A 19687-nucleotide genomic window follows, 5' to 3' on the forward strand; every position below is an offset into this window, starting at 1 on the left:
ACGGGGAAACAACCCCAACGTCGCGCTGCTTCTGAATCTCCTCGTGACCCACCTCCTCACTTCGATTTGGACACCGGTGATCACGATGATCAAGACCCTCCTGTCGACCCCGACGATCCGGGCGCCGATAATAACAACAACGATCTGGATGACGATTCCGGCGGTTTACCGCGTGGTGAACCTGGTGACCCCAGTGGACCTGGTGGTCCTGGTGGACCTGGTGGACCTCGTTCTCCCATATCTCCTGACATCCCCAACGAGCAACGTGCTATGTTGGAACTCCTCTCGGGATTCAAGGGCTCCATTGAGACCCTTGGTACCGTCCTCGCCGCTCTCAGCCGTCCCTCTGACAGCTCTGAATCTAAGAGCAAGGTCAAGGAGCCCGAGGTATTCGACGGTTCGGACCCCCGAAAACTCAAGACGTTCTTCGTCAATCTCGCCCTGGTCTTTAATGACCGTCCAAAGTACTTCACCGACCAACGGAAGGTGAACTATACCCTTTCCTATCTCAGTGGGTCAGCCAAAGAATGGTTTGTCCCTGATATCCTCGATCCGGATCTCGACTCGCTGCCGGCCTGGACGTCCTCCTTCAAGGCCCTGGTAAAGGAGCTTCAGGACAATTTCGGCGTTTACGACGCCCAAGGCGAGGCCGAAGATGCTCTCGGTAATCTGAAGATGAAGGAAACCGAGAACATCCGGAAATACAATATCCGGTTCAACACCCTGGCTGCTAGTACCAACTGGGATTCTGCTGCCCTGAAATGGGCTTATGGACGAGGCTTAGCTGAGCGCATCAAGGACGAAATGGCGCGTTTGCCCGAGCCGGCGACGCTCGCCGATTACCATCAAGAGGTTCTTCGTATTGACAATCGTTATTGGAAACGCGAGGAAACTAGGAAGCGCGAGGCTGGTAAGCCTTTTGTTGCTCGGAACCCGAAGAAGGGTTCCTCGGACTTTAAGACTGGTTCTACTAACCAGCAAAACAACTCTCAGCCATCTGGCTCTTCGGCGCCGTTCACGCCGAAGCCTAAACCCTTCTCTGGTGGTAAGCCTAATAACAATGGTAAGCCCCAGAACTCTTCGAATTCCGGCCAATCCGGCGGTCAGCGCCCCGCGTTCAACCATCTTGGTGCAGATGGGAAAGTCCTTCCCTCCGAGAAGGAAAGAAGGATGAAGAACAACCTTTGTCTCTTCTGCGGTGGTAAGCATCAGATTGCTGACTGCAATAAGCGAAAGGCCCGAGAATCGAAGGGCCGTGCTGCCGAGGTTGAAGAAACCCCCGAAGCAACCATTGAGGTTGTTGAAGAGGATTCGGAAAACTAGTCCGCAGCTCTTGTTCCCCGGTACGAAACGGGAGCTGCGTTGATCAGGTTCGTACCTCACCTGGGGAGTTATATCTCAACGCGTCCGCTCTTTCTTCTATTGAACGATCTCTTGTAATATCATTGACTACTGAATTTCCTTTATCCGATTCGGCCGCGCCGGCCGAACCCATCTCTGCTCTTCTTAAATTTCCTACTCTTGTTGATTCTGGTTCTACTGACTCTTTCATCGATACTCGTTACGTTTCTCAGAACTCTATTCCTACGACCAAAATTTCTCCTGTTAATCTTCGTCTTTTTGATGGTTCATTGTCTTCTAAACCTATTACCGATATGGCGAATATCGCCGTTCGGTTCCCTTCCGGCGAGCTGCTTCTATTACCCTTTTATGTTACACATTTAGATTCATCCTGTAAAGCAGTATTAGGTTACAGTTTCTTATCCCGCTACAATCCGTTGATTGACTGGGCATCTCGAAACATTACGTTCCGTAACACTTCACATCTTGATTCTCCACAGACGTCTGTGCCTTCTGCCATCAACACTGTTGTTGCAAAGGTCGCTGTTCCGCTACCGGAACTTTCGCCGTCGGTTTCACCGACAATTCTGGAGACCCCTCCTGGGGACTCACTTCGCTCTCGCTCTCGCTCCCGCTCTCGGACTTCACGGGCCAAGCCCCTTTTGTCCAAATTCCCTTTTGAACCCATCTATTCTTACCCTACAGTCTCTCAATTCGCTGCTCAGCTGGAAGCCCCCGAGGTTGACATTGCACTGGTTGGTGCTGCAGTCTTCAATAGGGCTTGCAAGGACGCCGGTATGGAACCCATCCTTCTTCGTGCTATCCACTCAGAAGTCGCGGCCCGCGCCGCCGACCGCTCTTCCACCGCTCCTACTGTCTCTCCACTTCCTCTTTCTATACCAGCAGAGTATGCTGAGTTTGCAGACGTCTTCGACGAGATTGCTGCAGATTCTCTTCCTGAACACAGACCTTACGACTTGAAGATTGACTTGGAAGAAGGCGCTTCGCCGCCTCTCGGCCGTATTTATCCTTTGTCTGAAAAGGAGTTAGTCGCCCTTAAAGACTTTATTGACAAACAGCTGGCTACTGGTGCCATCACCCCTTCATCCTCTCCTCACGGCGCTCCGGTCCTTTTCGTCCCGAAGAAAGACGGCAAACTTCGCCTTTGCGTCGATTTCCGTGGACTCAATCGTATCACCAAAAAGGATCGCTACCCACTCCCACTCATTTCAGATCTTCTCGACGCTCCGAAAAGAGCTAAAATATACACCAAATTGGATCTCGCTCACGCTTATCATCTCGTCAGAATCGCTGAAGGTGACGAATGGAAGACCACCTTTCGGACCCGCTACGGCTCCTATGAATGGAAGGTTATGCCGTTCGGCCTTACGAACGCCCCTGCGGCTTTCCAGCGGTTTGTTAATGACATCTTCTCTGATATGCTCGATGTTTGTGTCATCGTCTATTTGGACGATATTCTAATCTACTCTGATACGCCAGAAGAACACCAAGAACACGTCAAGGAAGTTCTTCGGCGGTTACGCCATCATCGGCTTTACGCCAATCCCGAGAAGTGCGAATTCAATATGGATACTGTTGAGTACTTGGGTTACATTCTTTCTCCCGATGGATTAACCATGTCCAAAGAGAAAGTTCAAACAGTTCTAGAGTGGCCGGTCCCGAGGAAGGTTAAGGACATTCAGTCCTTCCTGGGTTTTGCAAACTTCTATCGTCGTTTTATCTATAATTATAGCGATATTGTTGTGCCGATGACTCGGCTTACCCGAAAAGGCGCTCCCTGGATCTGGGACAGCAGCTGTCAAGAGGCCTTCGAAAACCTCAAAATCGCTTTTACTTCTGCGCCGATACTGGCCCATTGGGAGCCGAATCGCCCACTTATCGTGGAGACCGACGCTTCCGATTATGCCATTGCGGCTATTCTTTCCATCCAATATGCTGACGGTGAAATTCATCCTCTAGCCTTCCTTTCCAGAACGCTTCACGCGGCTGAACTCAACTACGATACACACGACAAAGAGCTACTGGCCATCTTCGAGGCCTTTAAAGCTTGGCGTCATTATCTGGAAGGCTCGGGTGATCCGGTGGACGTCGTCACCGATCACAAAAATCTTGAGTATTTCTCTACTACCAAGATTCTCACCCGCCGACAGGTCCGATGGTCAGAATTTTTACATCAATTTAATATGGTCATTCGCTTCCGGCCGGGGAAACTCGGCGAGAAACCCGACTCGATAACTAGACGCTGGGACGTCTACCCTAAAGAGGGGGATATCGGCTACGCCCAAGTGAACCCTCATAACTTCCGTCCTATATTTACTAACGAACAACTCACTGCGTCTCTTCGAGCTACCTTCTTGGAAGGCCCGGTTTTACGAGCCTCGATTATCATGGATATCGAAGCCCTACACCAAGCCATCATCCTCGCCCTTCCCGCCGACCCGAGCTCCGTTGTTGGTTTGGAACTTGCAAAAGATCCTTCCAATGAACGTTGGAGCTTAGGTAGTGACAAGCTACTACGCCTTGACGACCGTATTTATGTCCCTAATCACGGCGACCTTCGCCTTCAAGTTCTCCGCTACTTCCATGATCATCCACTCTCCGGCCATTTCGGCCAGAACCGCACTCTGGAAGCTGTACGTCGTCAGTACACCTGGCCCAAGGTCAGAGACTTCGTACGTGACTACGTTACCTCTTGCACTATCTGTGGGCGCAACAAACCTCGCCGCCATCGGCCTTACGGGTTGTTGAAGCCTCTGCCGGTTCCGGTCCGACCATGGGATTCCATATCCATGGACTTCATTGAGCAACTGCCGATGTCAAATGGCTATACAGCTATCCTCGTCGTCGTGGATCGATCTTCCAAACAAGCTATATTTATTCCAACTCACGACACCATTACTTCCGAACAACTAGCTGAGCTTTTTGTTATTCACGTCTTCTCTAAGCATGGTGTTCCTAATCATGTTACTTCTGATCGTGGTTCCGAATTTGTTTCGGCGTTCTTCCGGGCTCTCGGTAAAGCGCTCTCCATGGAACTTCACTATACCTCTGGATATCATCCGGAAGCCGACGGGCAGACCGAGCGTGTCAATCAGACTCTCGAACAGTACATCAGGATCTACTGCTCCTATCAACAAGATGACTGGTCGCCTTTACTTCCGATCGCCGAATTCGCCTATAACAACGCTCCCAATGCTTCCACTGGTATTACTCCATTCTTCGCCAACAAAGGATACCACCCAAACATCACCGTTCGGCCCGAGGTCGACATGAAGTCTGATCTTGCTAGAGACTTCGTCGTCAACCTTGATGAACTCCACGCTTTCCTTCGAGAGGAAATCCTTTTAGCCCAGTCTTGTTACAAGGAACAAGCTGACAGGAAAAGAATCTCGCATCCGGAGTTCCCGATCGGTTCCGAAGTATTTGTTCTTGCTAAGCATATTCGCTCTACTCGTCCTACTGAAAAATTCTCTGAAAAATATCTTGGTCCCTTCAAGGTCATCAGTCGACCTGGTACTCTATCTTACGAGCTCAAGCTCCCGGACTACCTTCGCCGAATTCACCCGGTTTTCCACGTCTCACAGCTGGAGCCGGTTACGCCGAATCCTTTCCCGAATCGAACTCAATCTCCTCCACCTCCAATTGAAGTTGATGGTGAAGAGGAGTACAACGTTGCCGAAATCCTTGACTCCAAGTTGGACAGAAGGTACAAACGTTGTCCTCTACGATATTACATTCGGTGGGCCGGTTATGAAGGTACCGACGATGAGTTTTCTTGGGTTGCTGCTGATGAACTACATGCTGACGAACTTGTACCGGCATTCCACGCCCGATACCCTCACAAGCCTGGACCTTGATCACAAAAACATCCTATTCCTTTTCCCCGCTTTCGCCATGCTCCGCCGAAGTTTACTTTGTGTGTTTAGAGGGTAAACACGATGATAGCAAATTGAGTGTTTACCTTCCCTTCTTAAATTGTTTACTTTGTTTCTTAGTTACTAATTTACTTATTCTTCAAATCACACTTAAACTACTTATACTTCAAAACTAATTACTTCTTACGCCGCTTCGCGGCCCATTCGCCTTCCGATTCAAATCGCATTAATAATTTTTATATACAAAAGCAAAAGAAAATGATGTAGGAAGACAGGAGGCCACAAGAAGACTACAAGAAGATTACAAAAAGGGCCGAGGGGCCGATGTCCGATGTCCGTTACTACTCCTCCCTCTCCTTCCCCTTCTCCGACCGGGCCTTCTTCGGCGCCGGTTCCATCCCTTCCTCCTCCTCTACTTCCTGCTCTCCTTCTCCATCTTCCTCTCCTACTATCCTATCCTCTTCCTCCTCCTTGCTATCCACTACCCTTCTCCTTTTCTTCGGCAGTCGCGACGGTCCCGGTTCCGGCATCTCCGGTGGCGAATCCCTTCTCCTTGCGGCGTCCCTCATCAACCACTCGAGCTTCTTGATGATGTGGCGGTCGTAGGTGTTGGACTTGATCTGACCTTCACGGAGAACCCGGTTGTCGGCCAATAATTGAGCCACCTGGCTCTCCAATACTGCCAGACGCTCGCCGGTCGGGTGGGAAGGTACCTCCTTTTTCACCGTGGGGGGCCGGTTGGAGTGCGAGCAACGCACTTTTGCATCATGGCAGGGCTTACAGGTGGTGCTACTCCGCTTGCCGGCCTGCTGAAGGCAAGGGATCCGTTTACTCCTGCAACATTCGCAAGGAGTTCTGTCGTCGTCGTCGTCGTCATCATCCCCGTCGTCGCCGTCATCGGGGTCCCCGCCAACAGGCTACAAACAGGAATGTTAGTAAAAGGTTAAATTCGAGGCTACGCGCTACTCACCTGGGCCTTGGCCTTTCCTTTTCCCTTGTCCTTACGGACTTCCACCACGGGCCGTCGTGGGGAAATCGAACTTCCTCCTGGCGAAGACCCCTGCCGACTGCGAGCGGCGGCCGCCTCCGCCATCACCCTACGGCGCTCCTCCAACTCTCGCGCGGCTACTTCCTTCCTCCTCTGCGCCTCTTCTGCAGCCTTCTTGGCCGCTTCTTCTTCGGCCTTCCTTCTGGCCGCCGCCGCCGCTTTCCTTGCCTTCATCCTGCGGACTGTTTCTTCGGCCTGTCGGATGGCTTCGTCGTCGTCTTCTTCCAAGGCCTCATCGTCGTCGTCAACCGGATCGGCGGGAGGCGGGTTTAAGGGGCGCGACCTTGAAGGGCCGGCCGTAGTTGAAGAAGGGGTGGTGATCGTCTGAGTACGGCTGTGTGACATTGTCGACTTGGGAAGTGGGGAAAGTTAGGGCCACATCGGCAAAACCTGGCCCTTTTTATAAGGACAAAATGGCGCACGGACCAGCGAAAATTTTCTTCGAATTGTACATGGTCTACGGTGCACCGAAAATTTTCTTGGATGACTAACAACAATCCCCGGCACCAACGGCCTTTGAAAATTTTTCTGCTGACTGATGGGCCAAATTCCCGAGGCTGACGGCCTTTAAAATTTTTCCTTGGTGACAAATCAACTCCCGGTATTAATGGCTTTCGAGGGCTCAAGCCTAAGAGGGGGATACTGTCAAGTCCATGCCTCGGGCCTCCATTCCGCCGCTCGGTATTCCGAAGATCTACCTTTTATTGTAATCTCTTCCTTATTGTTCTTTCTCGCTACACATACCCTTTCACTCTAGTCCCTCCTTATTGTCTTTTACTTCACCCTGCAGGACTACACGTATAACTCCTAGTAGTTAGTCTGGCGCTCCGCCCCGTTGCGCCGCTCCGTAGATATAAATACTGCCTGTACGCTACTGTAGTTCCTCAGTTTAATTATCAACTTAGATCTCCCTTCTCAACTTAACTCTTCTCTAAGTCTTCAGGCTCAACGCCTCGAAGTACGTTCTCCTCGACCTTAGGACTTTGACGTTCTCTGGTCCGCTCCTCGTCATCGGCGATACCGCCACTCCGACCTGGCTGCTACTTAGCTCCTCTCTCTCTACTCTCGCTCTCCGGGGACTAACGGCGTAACGGCGGTGTTGTTAATAACTTCACTACTGTCCCATTCGTCTTCCGCACTTAGACACCCTGTGGCCTTGGCACGGTTACACGGTGTACATGATCTTAACAAAAGGTCTCAAAGCAATGGCAAAATGTACATTATCTGTAAGTAGAGGCTGGTAAGCAACAATCTCATGCAATAAATGCACTTCTTGATGGACTATTTGAATACTTGCTTAGCTGGACAGCACTATCATTGACTCTAAAGTTATTATAGAGTCCTGGATTGGCAAAATTTCTAATCATTTGCAAAACATTTCTTTTTTTTCTGCATCTCCTTTTTTTAGTTTTGTTTGAAGCTAAAAACACCATTAATTTACTTAACTTACTAAGGCTGCTACAGTTAGACATCAATAAATAATGAAATTGCTGCACAACAAAATGTAATCATAGTATGTGACTCAATATATTCCATACAATGAATGAGTTTGGTGCAGCTGGAGTGTGCAGGTGAGTTTTTGTTCTTTTAGCACTCATGGATTCAATTCCTTATCTCATTATAATTAACAGTCCTTATTACTGATCCAAATGAAGCATGAACTGTTGTTATTACAACTGCATAATTATTAAGAGCACTTCTTATAACAAGTCATTTATATACTATCTATTACTTGTTATCAACAGTCTTCTTTGTACAATATCATTGACTGGGGCCCAACAATGCTCTCTAGCAGCCAAAGTAAGGAGAGTAAAAATATTAGGTGCTTCAAGCTGCACTAGCCAACAATACAGGTCTTGGAGATGAAAAGTTGAAGTTCTTTGAAATGAAGAGATAATATTTATGATTTGTAAGAATATTACTTTACTAAATCACATAGGGAATGTGTACTTACATGCAATATTGAGAAAGAGTCAACAAAAATAAAAATATGGTGAAACACCACATGTCATGCCGAAGTCATGGCTGACGCTGATCCCTGCCAGTCCGTGACAGTCACTGGTCACAACTAGATGCCACAGTGGATGCCTTAATGGCAGTTCAAATGAACTGCCATGGCTTTTGCGTCCCGTGTCACTAGTAACGCAATAAGGGCGGGTCACAAGCTGTCACAGACCAGTCACCTTCAGCAGCCTTCAGCTCGCCTTCCCAAATTCCCATAGAGCAGCATAGTAGAGCTTTATAATTTAGCTGTGGTTCTTAGTATTAGTAATTGACAGATATCCTAACCGCTCTAATTGCGCAACATTACCGGGGTGCCTTGCTCCTGTTCAACATCTGAACGGTGGAATGGTGTATTCACCAGACCCCAGCCAATGGTTATCTATTACCTGGAGTCATATGGTCCTATACAGTGTATATACCTTTCATACACCTTCTAAGTTTTCTCCCGCTCTGACTCCAATCTTCAGCCACATTTATTGCTATAGATCATGTTGAAATGGACAAAAACAAAAGTGGTGCACAAATATCGGTACTCGTATAGCCAAGTTGTCTCGGCTGATTTGATAGTGGCACTCTTGACAATTGCAAGTCGGGTTCCCCGCGGGGGTGGCAGTGTAATATGTTTAATGTACACACTGCATAGACGCCTCAAGGTACAGCAACACGCCCCAATACGTACGGAATGTCATACGAATGGTATTCAGACATATAAAGCACGACGTTCCGTCTTCTTCTACCCAGTCTCCTTCTATAGCTCTTGTAAATCACCGAAATCGAAATTCGCATTTGCTTGGGGTATCATGGATCTAGACCTGATTAGCGACGCGACTGAGGTGTAAGTCCATTATTTATTTGTACGACTTTCTGCAACCCTCACTTTATTTCAGGCGCGATACCAATGTGAGTTTCCCCCCTTTGTTGTGTAAAAACTCATTTCTGATAATGGTACACAGTATGTGGCATTTGTCGGCTTCACTATCATGATATGGGACCATTTGGATACCTTCACGACCGAGGTAGGTTATGTCTTCATCGATCATCATCCACGGATAATATTCATCTGGTGTCAGGTGGAATATGTCTGGCCTCGAGTTGGAGAGAAAAAGCCAAGTCAGGAATATCCATTTCCGCTGAAACACGTACTGATACTATCCTTTCTTGAGTCGTGTATCTTTTCTTAATTGTAGGTCTCGATGAATACTTGATATTTCACATGTCAATCCAAGGTTTATAGAATCGGTATCTGATACCACTAGGTTTCATTGTCAATCTATTCGGTGAGCGGCCTTCCTTAGCATGCTTCTTTCGCCCCTCTCATGCCCCATATACCAGCCTACCTTCGTATAGACCAAGAGGTAAGATTTTGGACTTTCGAGCTCATCGTTTGCTCATGTATATGTTGTGGCGAGGTAGACGTACGTTGGGATCAAACTATCCGTAGATATGAGTTTTTCACTCCCGCGCATGCGCTCATACTCCATCAGGTGCCAGCATTTTGTCCGTTATGAAGGTGCAATGACTATGATCGGTATCAACATCGTAGGACTAATGATGCTTATTCGGTGAGACGCTTGGTTTGTTTATTTCAGTAGCGAAAGTAATCCATATCTGATTGCGCTAGGATATATGCATTGTATAGAAATCAAAAGTTCATTGTAGCAGGCGTTGCAGTGTTGCTACTGATCGAAATGGGAACCTACGCTTGGTTAATGTCTACCGGAAAGCGTAAGTGTCTCTCGACGTGCAGAACAAAAAGTGCATTAACCATAATGTGATAATCCCTGCAGCGGTGCAACACCACCCGAATATAATCTGTTAGTCTTCTATGTATATGTGGGAGCTGATATTCGCTTACACTGTATGCGGGGCTCAAATCTCTGCAGCCTGTACAATGATATTCGGAGAAAAGTGAGGAGCCGAACTTCTCTGTCTTTGAGATACTTAATGTTTGCCTTTGTCAGAAATTCTATCGCAACATCGTCATCTGCTTGGCTTCCCCTATTATATGACACAGTTGTACTCGGCCTCACTCTTGGAGCTACAATACCGTCTGTCCGCGATGCCCGAGGATCAACTACTGTATATGTGATGAGGCGACTATTGCAAGATGGCTTGATTTATTTCGGGTGAGCATTCCAAGGTCTTCTCAGGCCTCAATTAGATTTAATTGTTTCGTAGTGTAATTTTTGCGGTAAACTTGGTGTTGTCTCTGATGATTGCCGTCGCGGACTCAGGCCTTAAAAATATCACTGCACAGTGAGCCATTCATCTTACATTGATCTGAAGGTTGCTTGGTTCACTTCAGTTGGGTTTTATTCAACAGACTTGAATTATTGTAAGTTGTCTCCTTCATCGTCGAGATTCTCTTTACTGAATATTTACATCACCCAACAGGGTCACTGTAAGTCGACTACTGTCATTTTACAGGTGACAGAATTCAACCGACGAGTTTGTTTACTGCTTATACAGGTCACCATGATGTCTCGAATAACTCTTAATCTAATGCAATCGCCCGACAAGCATCAGGATCACATTGAAGTATTCCCGCTGAGCTCTGTGCATTCAAGGGCGTATCAGTCGAATACAGATAATCATTCGGGCGAAGCCTGGCGGCCATATTCTTTATCCCTCCCCGCTCCTTTGGTAAATCCTCCATCGATACGTACTCCAACCTCAGGAAAGGGGAGGGATCAGGACTACGGGGCCCCAGTAGACGATATCGAGTTTGAGAGAAGGAGCCTTGCGTTTAGCTCTCATCCATATGCAATGACACGACCCCTCTATGATTAGTGTGGGACACAAATGATGCATCGCAAAGGTTCTGAAACCTTTTTCCTCTTTTGAGGTAATGCATGCGAGTGTATAATGATTGTAATAATGCGATATATGTACTATGTATGCAAACGAATGTAATAAACAATGATAACGCCAATCGAAAGCAAGAAAATGCAGAAAGAAAGAAAGCAAGTCGACAATAGTTGTAGAGAACGACTAGTACACGATAGTACTTACAAATTAATGGTCAATATCATTACGAAAACACTCCTCACCCAAAATCATCGAGTTCCCTGCCAAGATATATCTCTAAGACTTGCTTTTGGCCGCGTCGAAACAGATCTCGACGCGGCAGTTGGACGCAAACCGGTCTTATCACTGGACAAGATAGAACCTCCAGACGCAACACCCACAGTGACCGCCGACCCGGTGAATCCAGTGTCAACGACCGGCGCTGACGCCTCAGACGCCGTTCTCCTCATTCGCTTCGGCGTAACACCCCTACCACTGGCTCTGCCGCTAGGAAGCGGCTTCAGCCCTGGCCGAAGCACTGGTATAATTTCTCTTGCCAGCTCCCTCACCAGCACTGCGCCATCACCTCCCCCACGGCTTAAGCCTTCCACGACGCCAAGTAGTCCGTCACCACTCCCATATTTCTCGACGAGCATGCCCCTGTTGGGGTGTGCATCGCACACTGTTTTAAGGATCCTTAGGAGATTGAGCCGTACCACAGGTTTAGTGTTGTGTCCTAACCGATCTGCTACTCGACGGAAAAAGGCCGGAGAGCGACTGAAGGAAGTGGTGACGCGGGTGGATATACGAGTAAGCTTAAGGAAAAGTTCGAGAAGGTTTTCGAAAGAGTTAGTTTTAGCGGTCACGAAGCAATCCAGTACCGAACGAATTGCGCTGGGTTCCGTCAATCCATCTTCCACGCGTGCGGGTTCGTCCTGTAACCTGATTATCAAAAGTTATGCTTAGTACCCATTCAAAGTGCATGATACATTATCACTCACCAAGACAAGATGGATTCTAACGCACTGACTTGGAAATAAGGATCTTCCAGCAACCTCAGATACATATTTAATACATCATGTTGCCATAACAGCTTTCGACAGTTTTTCCCTGCAGATGCCATGTCGCACAAGATCGGGATCGCAAACTGCTTCAGAGGAGATTGCGTTTCTGCAACGCGCTGTAGACAGGGTATTATTCCCGCCTGTGCAGCCTCTTCCTGACGGGACTTATTCAGGCGGCAAAGGTTGAAACATGTTTGGAAGATATGGTTCGATATCTCCTACATAAGTGATGGGAAAAAAGTCATATATCGGAGTGAAACGAATGCGAGGAGGTGACTAACAGTGTTATACGGACCAGAAGTCTGCTCTTCCAGAATCCGCACAAGGATCTCGATGGCATTGGCATTCTGAAGTACGTCCAGTAAGGAGATGTTCATTGATAAATGCTTCACAGCTTTGATCATTAACACGAGACATTCTGGTTCAAGCAACTCGCAGGCGCGCAAAAGTCCTGATAAGCCGTTTTCAATCGAGCGCAATTATGAATGAATAGAAACAACTCACTTCGAATAACCTTCCTTGTCCCGACAGCATTACGCACATGAAAGTCTGACTGTGAGACTTGCGAGAACACCAGCAAGATCTGTATGATTTTCATCTTCATTTCACCCTCAAGTCCCACACTGTCTCTGTGATCTTCTTCTCCCCAATATTCCTCACCCTTCTCACCACCAAGACTATCCTTAGGTGTACGCTTGCCATCAAGGTTGACATTTCCGTTGGCCATGACGTTCAGTAAGGCCCCACTGAGAGGATCAAGCAACCCCTCTCGAACGAACATGCGGCAAAAATCGTTCTTCGTGGTGGGAGATTGGAGATCGAAAACGCTCGAGATGCCATTGAGTGCGTGAGCGACGAGAGGTGAAGAATCTTCATCTAGGAGGGCGACGAGTACTTTGAGGCCACGACAACTTGCGACGATGAGAAAAATATGAATTTTGGAGCACAGCAGTATATACGACGAAACTCACGAGATGAACATTTGGAGCGTTAACACAGACGTATGGCACATGAGCTGGATGAAATTCGATGCCTCAAGACGGCACTCGGAGGGAAAGCGTTTAGATGTGAAGCCTGTGATCGAACAATTCTGCACAAGGGGAATAGAAATCGAAAACTAATGCACACACCCATAACAACGGGTATGCCACCTATTAAGCAGAAACTCTCCAAAAAACCTATGTTACCTGTGACGAGCTTGACCGAAGATTCAGCGAATGCAAAATATTACAGCAGGCGCGTTGTACTCACTAAATTGATAATTCTCAACAACTGTGACACAGTTTCTCGGCCGCCTGCACTTAAGCCGCCACCAATCCCTGTTACAGTGTTATGCATAGGTAAGCTTCCTAATATGCCGAGGGAATCACGAGAAGTAGTCGAAGAAGCTGAGCTGGTTGCAGAAACTCCTGAAGATGATCTTCCTCCTATTCCTAAAGATCCTAGTGACGCCAAAGAACCCAACCCAAGAGAACTGACCACGCCACCCATAGTACTAGTTTTGCGGCCCGTCCCTACTGCTGATCCCGGAAGCGGGACAACGCTTGTTAGAGGACTGGGGGCAGGACTAGAATTAGAGGATTGAGCAGAAGCTGATATCCTCGATTGGGGATCAAGAACGCGCGATTGATAACCTTCGAGAACCTCCAAAATTGCAAGCATGCCATGAGAGGTAACCAGCTGAATTTGCATCTCAGGTGAGGTGACAAGGATGGTGAGCTAGAAACATTCGCAGAAATTTTAGAACAAGAACAACGTTGCAACAAAATGGCAGAAGTAAAACTCACCAGCTCCCCAACAATATCCCTCAGGCGGCGTTCCCTGATCTCTATTCCTTCTTGAATTTCCCCAGTAGTGCCGACGTTCGACAGACTTCCAATCGGGTTTGCATTCAAGCTCAAATCATCAACCAGCGCGCTCACTCTCGCAGATAACCGCGCCTGTTTATCTCTCTGCAGATGTGTTTCGAGGTCATCTTCCGCAAAAGGCTCATCGAACTGAAGTATTGTGATGATTTGAGTTCAGTTAATACTGGTATGAAACAATAGCACTCACTTCAGCAAACACGTCCTCGTCTGAATTATCATCCTCATCACCCAACCATGATCGATTGGAAAGTCGAGAATTGAGCTTGAGCAGTCCCGGCTTGAGGCCGCCCTCCCCGGAGCCCACGGTTGATGAAGGAGAATCATTGTTATCTTCATAATCAAAGTCCTCGGCATCCACTTCTTGGCCTGGATGTTCCGTGTACTTATCAAATTTTTCGCTGAGACTACGGATACTTCCTCGTTGATTTTTAGTACCGTAGCCAGCGCTCCTTCCCTCGCTTCCGTCGCTATTACCTCGATTTCTTCCACCTTCGCTTCCCGTACTCCGTACACTCCCCTTCCGGCCTCCAATTTCTATGCTTCCTATGCTTCCCTTTTGAGCGGCACTCGCCCTCCGCACACTTCCGCTCCCACCTACGCCATTTTTCAAATCGTTATGTTCAGCACTGAAGGGACCAGGATGATCATACTCGTCTTCATAATCAGCGTCCCAAACGTCGTCGTTACCTTGAGCCATGTCGGGTAACGGCGCCGTCAACGGACCTGGAGATATACGCTTGTGATTGTTGCTGAAAGTAGAAGGAGGAAGTGTGAGTTGCGGCCTACGAGCACTTGATGGCGAGGATGAGAGTGGGGCAGAGAAGGGCGAGGATGAGAATGAGGATGTAGCAGAGGCTGAATAAGTTCGTCCATGGACACTCGGTCGGGAGGTTGATCCAGATGGTGAAGATAATGTCGTAATAGCCTGACCAGAATCAGCGGGTGGAAATAGAGCACTCTTTATATCGTCTGGATGGAACAACGGACGAGAGAACGAGCCTACACGATTACTGCTGCCTTGCTGGTTTTGGAGTCGCTGAGACACAAGTTTTGCCTGTTGAAATAGTAGATTCATTGAGTATTGAAATAGGGGATGATTCTAAAATAACAATCACCTTGAATTCATTTACCCTTCTCTCCAACAATGCATTGCCATCTTCTAATCCACTATCATTATCACCACCACCCAAGAAGTCGTCATCATAATTTTCTTCCTCAGCTTCACTCATGGCGTGATATGTGGTACCCGAGCTCGATGCACTAGTCGTATCAGAGGCTGACCTAGTCATAACCGCAGCCACCGGAAGGCGCGAGGGCGATATTGGAGGCACAGGAGATGATTGTGAGGGAGATGAGTTCGAGGAAGAAGGAAGGCGAGATAATGATGCCCCAGGTGAAGCTCGAATTGTTCGATCGTCTCTTGCCCGAGGTTGTGGTTTGATCTTGGAACTCGATGTAAGGGTTGTGTCTTCTCCGTCAGAACTTGAGCCAGAACTATTTGAGGTTCCATGAAGTGCGTCTCGTTTACTATGCTTAATCCCCACCCCGAAATCCATCTTACTTTTCGTAGCATCAATTTTACTCCGCGCAGCAAAATCGTCGTCTTCACCCAGATCGAAATCATCATCCCAGCGGTCGCGATCCATCTCGTCCTCTTCTTCCACGAAGGCTAGTTGTTTGCGTTGGTCTGTAAGCACGCCGGCTATGCCGCCAAGTGCATTCAACGAGCCTAAGGAGTTAAATGATGGTGTAATGAGTGTAGGTCCTTTCCCTTTCCCTTTCATGTCCTTTGTATGAGAGTGCGTATCCTTATTTCCTAAAAGGTCGCTGGATACAGAAGGTGGACGAGTGAAGACCGGTCTAATTGTCTTGCCCTGATCTGAAGAGCTAGATGTGGAACCAGAACCAGAGCCAGATGATGCAGAGGAAGCGGAGGAAGAAGGAACAAACATGGGAATCGGTACCATAGGAGAAAGACGAATGGTCGGTACTGAGCCCGCTGAGCCTGAGCTATTGATGGTTGAAGTAGGCATGCCTATTGTTGCTACTGGAACAGCAAGGGATTGGGGTTTAATGGTCATAGAAGTGGAAGACGGTAAAGAGGATAAATTTGCCGCGCTACTCAACGCTTGATTCCATTCTTGTACCCTTTGTACTGCTTCGTCGTATCCGTACTGGCTAACAAGCCTCCCTTCAGTCCCAGGAACGCGTCCTGCAACAGCGGAGGGAGATATCGATGGTCGAGCTCGGGCACTATTTTTCGCGCTGCTGACCTTTTGTGAAGGTTTTCTAAGTTGACGCTGAGTCTTTTGTCTCTGCAAACCTAAGTCTAATTGAGATTTGGACAACGAAACGGTTTGGGTGGGAGATTTTGACAACAGTAGCGACGATTTGTCGATATGATCACGAGTCTTGTCAACGGTTGTCGTGAGTGGAGAGCGAGAAGATGATTTAGATAAATGGAGAGTGGATGTAGATGAAGACGTTGATGATGTTGTCCAATCTTCTCCACTACTGGTGTTATCCGTGCTGTGCCTATGTGATTGCGCCTGCTCGTCTTTTTTTTCCGCTTCTGCCTCTTTGACTCTTGCCCTGACACCGACCATCCAAGGGTGTCTCAACAGCTTCCTCGCACCAATCCGCAAATTGGGATCCTTTTGGAAGCAGCATGCGAGAAAGTCCTTCACAACTGCACTAGCTCCTTCAGGTATGGGCGGACAATCATCTTGTACTATCCGCCATAGCGCGGGCATTGGGTCCAGAAAGCTATATGGAGGCGAACCTTCTAGGAGTTCGATTACTACGCATCCCAGAGACCAGATATCTGACGCGGTAGTAGCGCCACTCTGCTCTATGACCTCAGGTGCCATCCAGTATGGCGAACCAACGACCTCAGCTGAGGAAGAGCCTGAGGGAATCGCCGTGGACGAGGCTACACCGAAGTCTGCTAGCTTGACGGTACCATCTTTGTTGGTGAGGATGTTGGCGCCCTTGATATCCCTATGGATGACACCTTGCTCATGTAGATAGCACAGGCCTTCTAGCACTTGACTAACATAGACTCCTACTAACCCCTCGGGAAACTTTCCAAATCTCTTGCCAATCTGAGACAGACTCCCATTCTCACAAAACTCGAGGATGATGTATAAATGCATCCGTGTTTTGACGAAGCCTTTATATTTCACGATGTTTGGGTGGCGCAGGTTCTTCAATAGGGAGATTTCGGACATAATGGAAGAAAGCTCGGAGGCAGGGATGTTATTCAGTGATATCTGCTTGATCGCGACTGTTTCGCCTGTGGCCCAGTTCAACGCTCGGTAGACCTGGCCAAAAGCGCCTTTACCAAGCGAATCACCAAGTTGCTGATAACGAATCAGTTCAGTGAAAAAGGGCTAGCAAAGGTGGTTACGTAGTCATGTAATGAGCGGGATTGAGGAGCTGCACTCGTACTCGCTGCTGTAGAGCGTCCGGAGGACGTCGGATTAAGTCGCTTGCTCATGTATAATCGCAATCGCGGATTGAATCAAACGTGTGCACAACCTGTGATAAGTGTTAAAGGACGAGAGAAGGTGAGAAAAGGACGCACATACAGAGGACGTACTTAGACAATTCGTAGATTACAGCTACGCTCCCGTCTCCAGTCTTCCTCTGCACGGCTATACTTCGTTATCACTGAATACAGTCCCCTCGCTCACCAACTTCTGCCTCGTAGCCAGAATAGGAATCCTCAGATATGTGAGTCGTCGGATAAGTTGCAGAGTGCCTGAGTTGAAGTAGCCAGAAAATTATCGGAGAAATTTGTCCAAGGTCGTCTTAAATTGGAGGAAGTTGTTCAAAATCTTCTTAAAGGAGAAAGAATGGAATGAAATGAAATCTAAAACGCGTCAAAGCTCGCGCATCGTCCTTCCTCGGAGTCGTTATGCATGCATAGTAACGTGATCCTTAGCGCCGCGCTAGCACGGCAAATCCCCGACTCTGAACATCTCATTTGCTTTCACAATAATATCTATTAATCTGTATGTCTATCATGAATTTCGAACTACTGTATGTAAGTTAACAGTTGAAAGCTTGCTCAAATGAATCGAACAATTATTGATATGTTCTGGTAACAACCAAAGAGAGGGAGGGACATTCCCACTTAAAGATATAACAGTATCAGACAATGACTGCATACTCACGAAGCAAATATCTAATGACCAGCTATGCAACAAAACCTATTATACTGACCTCACAACATACTATCACACTGAAACAGCAAACATCAATGCGGATGAAAAGCGGGTACTACTATAATTCCCGAGAACTGTCGAAAAAATATATATTGTATGCTATCTTCCGCCGTATCAATAAACAAAACAGGTAATGTTACTTCTGTCGGACAGACAGATAAACCAAATAGTATATTGGTGTCCACTGTAGTGGACAGATAAACCACCCAACTAGGATATGAACTCGTGAACTGTAAACGGACAGACAGATAACCTAGTTCATGTATGAACTCGGGAAACTTTTATATTCAATACAGTATTTCGGGTACATACATATGATAACATCACGCATTAACCTCGCATCAATGCAATCTGATCTCACAAAACACAACCGTTTGATCCCTACAAGGACCTCCTCCTTCAGAGTCGGTGACGTAATAATATTTAGGAACATATAAGGTTAAGGTTGCATATAGGCGCGCGCTAGTCTCCTGAAAGTTTTTCTCTTCTTCTCATCAAATCTCGCTCTTGAAGCATACACAGTTTTCGATACCCAAGTGAGTTTCATATGACTCAACAGCTTGAAGCTACTTATCTTGGGCCGTTCCATTAAGTCCCAATCGTCGTCGTCTTTTGAAAAAGATTTCTTCTGAGCTTATCAGACATGATAAGACGATACATAGCTCTCACCATCGTGGTTGAACCCTTCGGAAATGCTGACAAGCTCCCAATCTTCTGGATCAGGCTCAGAGTCTTCCAAGGTAGAGATAGTCTCCATTGGAGCTGATATAAAGCCCGAGCTATAAAATGGACGGTGTTTAGACGAGGTTATATAACCTACCATCGGACAGAGCCTCGATAACTGCGGAACTTTGATCTTTAGTTGGATCTCCCATCACCTCGAAGGCTAGATATCCTTGGGCTCGAGCATAATCCAACTCCAAAGGATCGAATCCCTTGTACTTCAAATATCGAGAGATCGCACAGTGCTCTATTTCAGAACAATGCCTTCCTTCGTAAATGCCTATCTCGAATGCAGGAAGCCCTAGTTGCTCGTGTGATTTTTGAGACATTCGTTGGGACCCAGATGAGTCTAGAGACCAGAAATACGGTGTTTCGTCGAAGGAGACATGTCTTGATCCGCCTATCTTCAGAGGAGCAATGAAAAGATAAGCACATTGGGAAGGACACGGAGTAGGAATTGGGCTGGAGCCAGATATTTGCAGTATCATCCGCATCTTGGAGCCTATAAACACTGCGTTCATGGTCCATGTTTGAGTGATAAAATCCTCTCTCCGAAGAAATCTCTTGGAATTCACCATATCTGTCTGATTTGTTGTGCTGCAAAATATAACCAGATTGTGCTAGCCAAGCAGCTTCCAGGTCATTGTTCTTGATATGTGCTTCCAAGTCAATGTGAAAATAGGAGGGATAGAAATCTTGACAAGGGGAATACACTACTCTGCGCATT

At 47.4% G+C, this 19687-nt stretch overlaps 2 protein-coding genes across 2 annotated transcripts; one reads left to right on the forward strand and one right to left on the reverse strand.

Annotated features, from left to right (window-relative positions):
• The first annotated feature begins 8601 nt into the window (after positions 1-8601).
• On the forward strand, positions 8602-11131 carry C8R40DRAFT_1117886 (uncharacterized protein). Its single transcript, XM_046228673.1, is given in 18 exon segments — positions 8602-8700; positions 8757-9124; positions 9177-9189; positions 9243-9305; positions 9360-9399; positions 9453-9472; positions 9524-9566; positions 9622-9643; positions 9656-9658; positions 9774-9851; positions 9911-10014; positions 10077-10103; positions 10173-10197; positions 10251-10415; positions 10468-10545; positions 10613-10624; positions 10684-10690; positions 10759-11131. 17 exon segments carry the CDS (start codon positions 8778-8780, stop codon positions 11077-11079), a joined length of 1368 nt encoding a protein of 455 aa, XP_046083463.1. The 5' UTR covers positions 8602-8700; positions 8757-8777; the 3' UTR covers positions 11080-11131.
• Position 11132: 1 nt separating this feature from the next.
• C8R40DRAFT_1117894 (uncharacterized protein) lies at positions 11133-17956 on the reverse strand. The gene is made up of 12 exons (XM_046228674.1): positions 17599-17956; positions 17418-17548; positions 15124-17370; positions 14196-15062; positions 13928-14137; positions 13392-13859; positions 13271-13337; positions 13112-13214; positions 12645-13051; positions 12422-12591; positions 12078-12358; positions 11133-12018 (listed from the first exon to the last, which is right to left on the reverse strand). Exons 2-12 carry the CDS (start codon positions 17505-17507, stop codon positions 11346-11348), a joined length of 5583 nt encoding a protein of 1860 aa, XP_046083464.1. The 5' UTR covers positions 17508-17548; positions 17599-17956; the 3' UTR covers positions 11133-11345.
• Positions 17957-19687: the final 1731 nt, after the last annotated feature.

This window comes from Lentinula edodes (assembly GCF_021015755.1).
Source record: "Lentinula edodes strain Le(Bin) 0899 ss11 chromosome Unknown C8R40scaffold_32, whole genome shotgun sequence".
NCBI lineage: Eukaryota > Fungi > Basidiomycota > Agaricomycetes > Agaricales > Omphalotaceae > Lentinula > Lentinula edodes.

Bases quoted from the DNA above. Each gene is read 5' to 3' on its own strand.
- C8R40DRAFT_1117886 (XM_046228673.1), top strand. From the start codon at position 8,778: ATGTTGAAATGGACAAAAACAAAAGTGGTGCACAAATATCGGTACTCG. The intron at 10,104-10,172 runs GTTAGTCTTCTA...AAATCTCTGCAG, and splicing joins ACACCACCCGAATATAATCT to CCTGTACAATGATATTCGGA. The intron at 10,198-10,250 runs GTGAGGAGCCGA...TGCCTTTGTCAG, and splicing joins ACAATGATATTCGGAGAAAA to AAATTCTATCGCAACATCGT.
- C8R40DRAFT_1117894 (XM_046228674.1), bottom strand. From the start codon at position 17,507: ATGAGCAAGCGACTTAATCCGACGTCCTCCGGACGCTCTACAGCAGCG. The intron at 17,371-17,417 runs GTAACCACCTTT...ATTCGTTATCAG, and splicing joins CCCGCTCATTACATGACTAC to CAACTTGGTGATTCGCTTGG. The intron at 12,359-12,421 runs GTTAGTCACCTC...TCACTTATGTAG, and splicing joins CTTCTGGTCCGTATAACACT to GAGATATCGAACCATATCTT.